Raw genomic sequence first — 11,664 nt, forward strand, 5'->3', positions numbered from 1 at the left:
AATTATGTACATGTGTATATATGTATATGTCTGTGTGTGTATATATATATATATGTATACATTGAGATGTATGGGTATGTATATTTGCGTGTGTGGACGTGTATGTATATACATGTGTACGTGGGTGGGTTGGGCCATTCTTTCGTCTGTTTCCTTGCGCTACCTCGCTAACGCGGGAGACAGCGACAAAGCAAATAAATTAATATATATATATATATATATATATATATATATATATATGTATATATATATATATATATATACACATAAAAGACTGAGACATATATATATATTCACAACTTCCTCGAAGCAGGAGGCCCAGTGCCTCGTTTATATAAACGACCCACCAACTTAAATGTCCAATTCTAAAATAAATATATAAAGGAAAAGCTGAAAATACAAAATAAGACGTTACGTAGTGTGGGTTGAGGTAGGCAGCAGATGTGTGGGGCCAGGACACACAACCAGTGTGTATTAATAACACTTTCTTCCCCCACACTGACTCATCCTGGTATATATACATACATATATATATATATATATATATATATATATATATATATATATATATATATACATATAATACATGGGTGTGACTTACATGGGGGATGGGTGAACATACACACACACACACACAAAACACACACCAACACACACACACACACACACACACACACACGACCTGTGCCAAAAATGCCAAACCAACGAACCAGCTGTCATTGAACAGTGCCCTTGTTAGGCCCATTCCTATGGGCACACACACACACACACACACACACCTTCCTTTACCTTATTACAACGGTACACTACAAAGACATCTCATAAAACACGAAAATTACCGTAACTAGAGAACTAACTGCTCCACTGCCTATATATATATATATATATATATATATATATATATATATATATTATCCCTGGGGATAGGGGATTAAGAATACTTCCCACGTATTCCCTGCATGTCGTAGAAGGCGACTAAAAGGGGAGGGAGCGGGGGGCTGGAAATCCTCCCCTCTCGGTTTTTTTTTTTTTTTTTTTTTCAATTTTCCAAAAGAAGGAACAGAGAATTGGGCCAGGTGAGGGTATTCCCTCAAAGGCCCAGTCCTCTGTTCTTAACGCTACCTCGCTAATGCGGGAAATAGCGAATAGTTTGAAAGAAAAGAAAAAGAAATATATATATATATATATATATATATATATATATATATATAAAATGTTTTGGACAATCACATGTTTACTAAATGGCGTCCTAGCTTCGTCTCTTCGATGTATATCAACTGACTGTTATATTTCTCTCTTGTGTCTCCCCTGATGATGTGATTATGACACTAAAGTGCACTTGGGAACTTTTCGTGTTTCATTTTCCCCGTGGACTCATAGGAATATATATATATATATATATATATATATATATATATATATATATATATATATATATATAATATGATAAAACATTGATATTAATGCACACACACACAGAAAAAACCCATTTAAGTAACCTTACATAGACATTTGATTCTGCAATCGAGGTATATAAATCTACCGAGCCAAGCAACACACACACACACACACACACACACAGACACACATTGACGCTGTGGTCTTAACTGAACTACGCGGGGTTTTAAAGAGACAATCCAAAGTATTAATGGTTCCTTGACCTACAATAGACACCGTCAATTCATTAACTTTTGTTATCTGTAGACGAGAAAAAAATGTGTGGTGGGTGACGTCAACTAACCGGATATAAATAAATAAAAAAATATATCTGTTGCCACAATGAAAAAGATTTAGGAATGGGGTCTTCTTACACGACGGATCACACCCACACAACATACACACAAGATGGTTGCCAACTGCCATCAAGTGAGGGCACACCAAACAGCAGTTGACCTAGGGGGAAGACTGGTAATTAAATAGGTACAATTAAAGAGCGAGTGGCAACCGATACAGAAGCCTCATTGCATGCGAGAACACGCACACGCACGCACCACGCACACACACACACACACACACACACACACACACTGGCCGCCACTCCCTCACTCTATTAAGCAATTACAATCAATTACATTTGACCATATGATTCCATTTACCACCATCTAAACCCTCAATTCAAACTGCGATAGACAATCTATCGTAACAAGGACAAAAATGAATGACTTAGTGACACAAATGGAAATAAATAATTTCTATAATTAATTCTAATATTGAAAATCTGTTCTCAATAAAGTTTGTGATAATAATTTGCTATCTCAATACGAGTTCCAGATCAAAATTATTTTAAATTACTTAAAATTACATGGACCTTTAAATAGCTATTGAAGTGTCTATAGCCTAGTATGTAAATTACTTTGAACAATATATATATAAACCTAAGCTATTTACAAGATGAACTAATGATTTATCAACTCTCAAACTCAATATAAACATCTATACACATTTCTCCGTATGTTGTGTATCATACAATCATATATATATATATATTCCCAAAGATATCATACATAAAATCTTAATAGCTCTAGCCAGTTCTAAGATAAACTAGCCAGTTCTAGTATGAACTAGCTAGTTCTAGTATGAACTAGCCAGTTCTAGTATAAACTAGCCAGTACTGAGGTAAACTAGCCAGTTCTAGTATGAACTAGCTAGTTCTAGTATGAACTAGCCAGTTCTAGTATAAACTAGCCAGTACTGAGGTAAACTAGCCAGTTATAGTATGAACTAGCTAGTTCTAGTATGAACTAGCCAGTTCTAGTATGAACTAGCCATTCTAGTATAAACTAGCCAGTACTGAGGTAAACTAGCCAGTTATAGTATGAACTAGCTAGTTCTAGTATAAACTAGCCACTTCCGGTATAAACTAGCTACTTCTAGTACAAACTAGCCAGTTCTGAATAAACTAGCTAGTTCTAGTATAAACTAGCCAGTTCTGGGATACACTAGCCAGTTTACCTACAGCCGGAGTGAAAAACTATCTTACTAACTACCATTATTCCTTCGAATGGCAGTTAACCTCAATGACAGCTACTTAATTACCATGATTGAAGTTAACTACCATGAACGACCGTACTTAACTACCATGAACGACTAGTTAACTACCATGAACTAGTTAACTACCACGAACGACTTAACTACCATGAACGACTAGTTAAGGACCATAACTACTGTAATTAACTACCATGAACGACTGTACTTAACTACCCTGAAGTTCCCGAGAATTGCACACCCAAACCAGCGGTGCCCCAAACTATGGGACAGGTAACACCATGTGGACCCGGGATACGCCACACACACACACACACACACACACACACATAATGGGATGACGAAACCCCCAATGGTCATCATCCCATTGGAATTCATACGAATATAGTCACTACAGCTGGAGTGTTAATCACATACCTTCTTGAACCTTATAATGACCTCCATAATTACTCCAAGCGTGAACAAGAGAGGTAATTAGACCAAAGTAATGAAAGATAGATGGGATCCCAATGACCCAGAAGCAGTCCCCCTCCAAAAAAAAAGTGGGATTGCCTCTCTCTATCCCATACGCGGGCGTCAACCTGGGATATATATATATCTAATTAATCTACGGCTATAAATGATTAATGGGCTTATGGGATCTTACTTTGGTAACGACTGGGCGGGATGCTAGAATGAGGTATCCACTAAGTGTTGACCACGAAGCTGGCTGTACCGAGAGCGAGGAGCCGTGCGTCTACTCCTCCACCGCGTCACCAAGCACACTGACTCATGGCCGCCCGCCAGCGAGGTAAATAAGAGAGAAATTCGCTACCTGGCAACTCGGCCAGCGCAATGGCACGCAAGACTTTTCTCGTATAACATACTTTCTTAAACTTTCTAAATCATCTTTTGGGGTGAGGACTCTTGCGTGTCATTGATCTTTCGGTAGATGATGGTTTGATCTACCTTTTGACTATTTCAGAAACACCAAAAGGGCAAAAAATTAGGCTCGAAATGACGGCTGGTGGAATGGCAAATAGTTGTCAAACAGTATCATAAATAAATGACCAAATTCTTTAAGATTAGTTTGTGGATAATTATACAATTATCATCCCATTTATGATACGTACGTAATGCCTATTCTCAAGCTATGATGACCAAATACATCATCTACAATGAATGTATTAAGCTAGGCAATACATATCTATATTTTATACCCACCACTCGTTTTCCTTTCCCTTTAACAGCTAAATCACTACGATTTCTCTTATCTTCTCGGCCAGCACAGTAGGTTCCCTCCCTCAACATCCTGGCTCAAATCACCCACTAGGTAATTAACTGTCGACATTTGATGTCGTGAAGATGTATATATATAGGCGACAATGTTCCTGGCTTTTCAACTCACACTTGGTCGCCTTGTTACATAGATTTGTTCTGTATTCTCTTCAATAATTCCTAGTTCTGCTCTTAACTATTAACCTCACCATCAACTGTATTACACTAACGAGGTAATTATACAAATGTCATGCATGATAAAGTAAGAAGTCTCAAATAATGTATGAAATAAATGGGATATTAATAGTATCAAAAGGATTATTGTGTCATCTTTTACTCACATTTAATATCTGAAAGTTATGAAACCAAACTTCAATGGCTACTTTAAACTTATTCTCTATCTGTTTCAGCCATAAAGGATTGTGTGTTTGTTTTTAATTAAGGAATTAATACAGACACCCATGATGTAAACACATGTTCAGCACATATGAACCTACACATAAATATTTTAAATTTTTTTCCTTCCATGTTTTGTTCTCGTAGATTGTCATGGGGTCAGACTAGAATAGAAAGGTTAATACAGAATAATCAATAATGATAAATAAGGAAGGTAAAAATACAGATCATGATAACGAAAGAAATATATATATGAAGTTAACATTGGACGAAAATCGAGCGTCATATACATATGGGAATTGCGATCATATTATATTAGCGTGGAAAATGAAATGCATAATTGTCTACATCTATCGCCAGTGTGGTAGATAGTTTATGGTGCCCTAATATACGAGATGTGACCTTCCTTAATTCATCCTATGACCCTAATTGCTTTGAGGGGCATCCTAATCACCTTCCTCTTATTGTTCCACGACTAGTTTTGGTCGTAAGAAGTGAAATTCGGTAATACACCATCACACTGGCCATACACCACACCCTCACATGATTAATGGCTATGTAAATATTAATATACATATATATCTCTCCCCCTAGTGAAATTTGTCCTAGTTACTATAGTAACGAACCAGCATTTGCCTCGTTTAATTAAGGTTAATGGAACCTGTCGTGTTAACACGTAAGCTGTCCATCACTCTTAACAGCCAACAGAATATAAAAAAAAGAAAAAATATATATAAATGAACGTATAAATGTAACTCTTCATTAACCCTAGAGAGAGAGAGAGAGAGAGAGAGAGAGAGAGAGAGAGAGAGAGAGAGAGAGACAGAGAGAGAGTGTTAGCTAGGAGGGTGTGGATCGAGGTTGAGTGATCAGCGAGAAAGATAAGCTGGTTGCGAGCACTCGGCCCACAGTCAACCCAGCTGTTCATCATCCACCTCCCTAAGGTCAGGTCTAGTTCATGGAAATGGCCTTGATTAGGCCCTTAAAACAGAAAAATATTGAATATTCATACAAATATCCGTCATGAGGGAGAAAAAACTATATACATTTGTACCCAAAGATACACCATTCATATACATCCTAATATAGGAAGATTCCACGGCTATGTGGGCAACCACAAGACTTCCTCATTCATAATTATGAGAGTTAGAGGAAGTTTAAGGAAAAAAAATGGGCCACGTATGAGGTAAACCAGTAGTGTAATGGTTGCCACATGAGGCTAGGCTGTGCAACGGGGCGAGTCAGTGGCTACCTCACATTTGTGGCCAGAGTTTGAACAAACGTTTGTCGTTTAATTCACTCCAGTTCGGCCAAAAACGTTTATCAATCTTTAAATGCCAGTTTAACTGCCATGTTTGGTATTATCCTAACGAGGGTACGATTCTATAGGCGTTTTCCCTGGCAAGTGTCATTAAACTGAGATATATTTGAGGATTTTTACTGTGAAGTATTGCAATTTTGCCCACTTTGGAGGAGGTTAAATTGGTGGTTGGAGGACGAGAATCAAGTTTACAATGAACATTATCTTTTCTGAAAAAGAAAATGTATTGTACAACAGCTTAAACATACATCTTTTACACGATTTTGGTCCAGTTTCTACATCAAGAAACACGAATTTCAGTGTTATCCAATATAACTCAATCACCTCATCTGATACTAATGACAACAGAATATCTGAATATCGATAGATAATAGTATTTTGATATTGCAGGAATATTGTGAGGGGATATGAGTGTGTGTGTACGAAACCCACCATGGCTCTTATATAACCTGGTCCTAACTGTTGGACTCTTCATATGTCTAAGGTAAGATGTCCTTTTAATACCCAATATTCTTCATTATTTAGGGTTTTTTACGAAGATTTTTATGAGGCTGAGTACAATGAGATAGTAAATAACCTAACCTGTTATTTACGACAGTTATTAACAGAGAAATCCCATAAAAATCACGAAAAAAATTACATTTTTATAGTCACGAATTTCGTCCATTAACCTTTTTGTTATATCCATAATTCTCCTTTATTTAGGTCAGGTTTCTAGTAGTTTCATCACCATTTCAGATATGTCTACAATGTGAGCCACAGGGAAATGGTGGACACACAATTACCTCGAGGTGTCTTGCCTGCTGCTGACCCCAGGCATCAAGCTAAGCTGTCTGCCCAAGATATGGACGATTGGGGTAATGGTCACTGTCCTTAGTTTACATCTAATCCTATCTTGATTGGGGTAATACCCAGTTTTTAGTTTATATCCGACCCTATTTGGATTAGGGTAATATTCAGTCACAGGTTTTTGATCGAGGTAATATTCAGTCTTTACATCCAACCCTATTTTGATTGGGTAATATTAGGTCTTTAGTTTACATCCGACCCTATTTTGATTGGGTAATATTCGGTCTAGTTTACATCCGACCCTATTTTGATTGGGTAATGTTCGGTCTTTAGTTTACATTCTATCCTATTTTGACTGGGTAATATTGGCTGTCTTTAGTTTATATCCAATCAGTCTTTAGTTTACATTCGACCCTATTTTGACTCGGTAATATCCTTTAGTTTATATCCAATCAGTCTTTAGTTTACATTCGACCCTATTATGATTGGGTTAATTCGCTGCCTTTAGTTTACATCCAATCAGTCTTTAGTTTACATCCGACCCTATTTTGATTGAGTAATATTCGCTGTCTAGTTTTTATCCAATCCTATTTTGATTGGGTTAATGTTCACAGTCTTTGGTTTACATCCAACCCTATTTTGATTCAGGTAATACTCACTACATCCGATCCTATTTTAATTGGGGTAATATTCAGTCTTTCAGTTTATATTATATTGTTATATTTCTACCATTATCATGTTATCGAAGACTAATAATCTCTCGCCTAAACACAAACGTGACTTTATTATTTTTCAAGTAATTCCTTAATTAAACCCTCTCCTCGTACTTAATTGTTGCCCTGATGCCTTTATGTTCGACTTGGTATTAACATAATATAAAGATGTAGGGATGTAACAATAATATATATATATATATATATATATATATATATATATATATATATATATATATATATATATGCGCAACTTCATGGAACATACAAACCTCCAACAGCCAGGATCGAACCCGGGACCTCTTGTGCAACAGGCGGGAGCGCTACCACTTGGTTATGTTCACCACTTTGTTAATATTCATATACCTTCGTTGCTCAGTTAGGTTCGGTAAACTGCTATCTGCTGGATGTGTGAGCCTAATGGGAAATGACCGGTGTAGACCCCGGTCATATATATATATATATATATATATATATATATATATATATATATATATATATATATATATATATATTAAATCATTCTAGTATACAACATGGAGTAGCTTCTGTGGCTTCGAGGCTGCGCTCCACGCAGGAGCAGGGAAACGATTGACTCCTGTTGGAGCGAGCAGATCCTGATGAGAATGTCCTTCCTTGAGTCTAACTACGAAAAATACAGCTTTGTAGAATTCATTTCTCGCCTGCTCTCATACTATTTGTGTATATAAGGACCAAAAATACCTCATTTTCCTTTATAAAAAAAAGGCACTATATAGTCTATAATCATTCCTAATATTGCTCTATCTTTCTCAGGCAAGGAGAGCTGTACAATGACCGACCTGGCCAGCGTAGATGATCTCTACAACTACATTGACAACCCACAACTCCACTGTGACAGACCAGTGAGTAACGTGGCCACAACACTTGTGTGGAAATGTTCTCTGTCAACACAAAATATAACAGCAAATTGACACTGTCCTTCTAAAGAGAACGAGGAATGATACATGAATATTTTCACAAATATCTCATATATATACATATATATATATATATATATATATATATATATATATATATATATATATATATATATATATATATATATCCTAGCCTGAGCCAGGTACCCATTTTATCGACCAACCCCCTAAGGGAGTGGATGATGAACAGCTGGGTTGACTGTGGACCAACTGCCGCAGCCAGGATTCGAACCTATGCCATGCTCGACTCTGAGCGGGGACCCCGTGAATGCGTCACGTGAGTCAGGAACGCTGTAGCCAGGATATATGTAGTGCCTTCCCTTCTTGAAGAACAGATATAGCCTAGTTGCTTTCCAAACAGCAGCTATAACATGTACCAGTTTTCCAAACAGAGGTTATAATATTCTACCTCTATTTCAAACAACCCATGTTGAGAAATGGTCTCTACAACCCTGTTATAAGCATGGTGCATATATATATATTCCTAACAACCTACAAGTAATTAGAGGGTATTGTTGTTGGTCAGGTGATGGTTGGAGGGCAGCTGAAGACCCACCCCCCTTATATGATTGGCGAGAAGTGGGTTTGCATGAGCAAGCAGTATAACATTGTGCCTGGCGACTGCATTGCTCTCTCCTTCGGCATAGACAAAGATTATTCATTTGATGATGACCTGGGCCTTCGCTTCAACTGTAAGGTGAGGCTAATTATTCATTATTCCAGGCTAATTATTCATCATACATCTCAGCACACTTGACTGTATATGGTAATGGTATTACGTGATGCCTAATAACTAGTACGTGTTAACGTAGCTCATGATACACAAATATCACTATATCTACTACTCTATTGATAATTTCACATAGATGTAAGACAGCTAATAATCTATTGATAGATTTCACATAGATGTGAGGCATCTACTAATCTATCAATAGATTTCACATAGTTGTGAAACGTCTACTAATCTACCAATAGATTTCACACAGATGTGAAGTGTCTACTAATCTACCGATAGATTTCACATAGATGTGAAGTGTCTACTAATCTAATGATAGATTTCACATAGATGTGAAGTGTCTAATAATCTCTCAATAGATTTCACATATATGTGAGGCATTCGGGGTAGACCATGAGAGCGAATGCCCACAAAACATACAATAGATGCAAACAAAATATGGAATTTCAAAAGATAAACACAAAGTAACGTAGGATATTAACTATACCAACTGGTAATGGGGTCATCTTGTCAGTAATAGTTACCAAAATTAAGAGGAACATGTTAAACTATCATTTATACCAAGTTCTTGAACTGCCAAATGACCTAATGTTGTTAAGTGTCTAGAAACATAATTGATAAATAATAATTCGTTTCCTTATCTAGAAATATCTGGTTCTTTATTCGATCTAAATAAAATCATTATTACTTACCAAGGTTTTCAGTGGTCAAATAAACTGCTGATAAATTGGCAGAACTATATCAACGGACATATATCATAAGATTTATTTCTCTCAAAATAAATTTCTAAACTTATCAAATTAAAATTGAAGTAGAATCATTATTCCCGAGATGATTGTTACCATATACTTCTTAATTATAGCGTGATAAATGATAAAGTTTCAAGTCTTAATTGCAGTTCTGACAGTTTAAAAAAAAACACATAGGGCAATTACTGCCATTTTTGGCTGTTTAACATGTTATCATTCTTAATTCAATAATTATGTAAGAGATGATAACCAATATAAATACCCAACAATATATATCAAGAATGAATTGAAATTCAATGATAAATTTAAAACTATATACTTATACGAGTCCAAATATGTGGCTATACCAATGCATGTCTATATAAATCTATAACCAAAATAGATTATAACAAATCATATGTATATCTACCTATGTTTGGGGTAGACCTTACTTAATGTATTAGTTTATAAAGGTTTATGAACAATCATGTGCAGAGGTCAGAACTTTAAGTTGACCCCGGGTCAATACATTACAGGTATATTCCTTTGACCCGACCATTGGGCAAGAGAGCCACACACGTTCCCCTAATGTCATGTTCTATGACCTGGGCATCTCCAGTTACGACACCACAATTGGTAAACTGAAGGTCAGTGGGTCTATTTAATCTTAGTGTTTTCTCCCTGAAAATGTTCTGTTAAACACATCTAATAAAGATATCGTAAATCATGTAAGCAATAATTTGTTTATTCTCCATTTTCTGTAGCTGAATTAGCCTCTTAAGAACTGGTAAATTCCCACAGATGGCTCGTTACATCACTATTCTGGAAATGCTGGGGCTTGAGAACACAACCATTGATTACCTGAAGATGGACGTGGAAGGAGACGAACTTAATTTCTTTCATGACATCTTCACCAACACCCCAAACTTGCTGAAGAACATCAAGCAAATTGGCGTAGAGATTCACTACCAACACACTGACCCTGGTAAAGCCTCAACCATTTGAAAGCAGTATCTTAAATGACCATATTTTATTGACATCAATGACAATGGTATCTTATTGCTTCTCTGTCTCCGGTTATCTCTACTTGTGTCAGGTCTCTAAACACATCTACATTTGAGACACTGTTCTCTTAAGAAGGATTAAAGTCAATTTTATTTCCCTGCTCTCCTGACAGACCCCAAGATAACACTACTACTTGTCCAATAGGACAAATTATGTTCGATAAAAGCCTTATCTAATATATCACTTTAGACAGATGGAATTACCTAATGAAGATTAAAATATACTTTTGTCTTTCCAGGAAGGACGATCAAGCGGGAGAAGCTGTGGCGGTACTTCCAGCTGCTGGAGTGTTTTGGGTTTAAGCTTATGTTCAGCGAGGCAAGTCCCATTGAAGTCCAGAAATTCCTCTTTCGAGGTGAAGTAAGGACTTGTTGCTATGAACTGGTGTGGGCCAGAGACCTCCAATGGTGAGGACCTTGTAGCCATCTCAACACTTGCAATAAACAGCTGTCAGTTGCACACACAGCTCATCCCGTGGCAGCTAAGCAACCCAGGAAATGCTCGGAGGTGCATCCCCAAATGTCTTGTTAATGGGTTCGAAACCCTGCTGGAGGAACTTACCCTGAGAGAATGTGTGTCAATGGTGATGGTTTTTCATTGAGGAGTCAAACACCCAATAATGGTGGGGTGTGAGCAAGGCTGTAAACTGCCGGGCTATGCTGTGGAGAGGTGAGGAATGTGAGGACAACACCACTATCAGAGGTGTTAAGGTGGT

General features: G+C 36.9%; 1 protein-coding gene and 1 long non-coding RNA gene across 2 annotated transcripts in view; one reads left to right on the forward strand and one right to left on the reverse strand.

Annotated features, from left to right (window-relative positions):
• Window positions 1-3,746, reverse strand: part of LOC139748156 (uncharacterized) — a 17,841-nt gene extending 14,095 nt beyond the window's left edge. The window contains exon 1 of the long non-coding RNA XR_011712544.1: window positions 3,632-3,746. This is a non-coding gene — a long non-coding RNA (uncharacterized lncRNA). The remainder of the gene's footprint in view (window positions 1-3,631) is intronic.
• Window positions 3,747-4,365: 619 nt separating this feature from the next.
• On the forward strand, window positions 4,366-11,664 carry LOC139748075 (uncharacterized). Its single transcript, XM_071660677.1, has 6 exons — window positions 4,366-6,816; window positions 8,257-8,345; window positions 8,947-9,117; window positions 10,421-10,531; window positions 10,686-10,869; window positions 11,188-11,664. The coding sequence occupies exons 1-6, from the start codon at window positions 6,726-6,728 to the stop codon at window positions 11,358-11,360; spliced, it is 819 nt and encodes a 272-aa protein (XP_071516778.1). The 5' UTR covers window positions 4,366-6,725; the 3' UTR covers window positions 11,361-11,664.

The sequence above is a fragment of the Panulirus ornatus genome, chromosome 72 (assembly GCF_036320965.1).
Source record: "Panulirus ornatus isolate Po-2019 chromosome 72, ASM3632096v1, whole genome shotgun sequence".
Classification (NCBI taxonomy): Eukaryota; Metazoa; Arthropoda; class Malacostraca; order Decapoda; family Palinuridae; genus Panulirus; species Panulirus ornatus.

Excerpts from the sequence above, each read along its gene's own strand:
- LOC139748075 (XM_071660677.1), top strand. The coding sequence starts at position 6,726 with ATGGTGGACACACAATTACCTCGAGGTGTCTTGCCTGCTGCTGACCCC. Across the intron at positions 9,118-10,420 it reads GCCTTCGCTTCAACTGTAAG|GTATATTCCTTTGACCCGAC; the intron begins GTGAGGCTAATT and ends AATACATTACAG. Across the intron at positions 10,870-11,187 it reads CTACCAACACACTGACCCTG|GAAGGACGATCAAGCGGGAG; the intron begins GTAAAGCCTCAA and ends TTGTCTTTCCAG.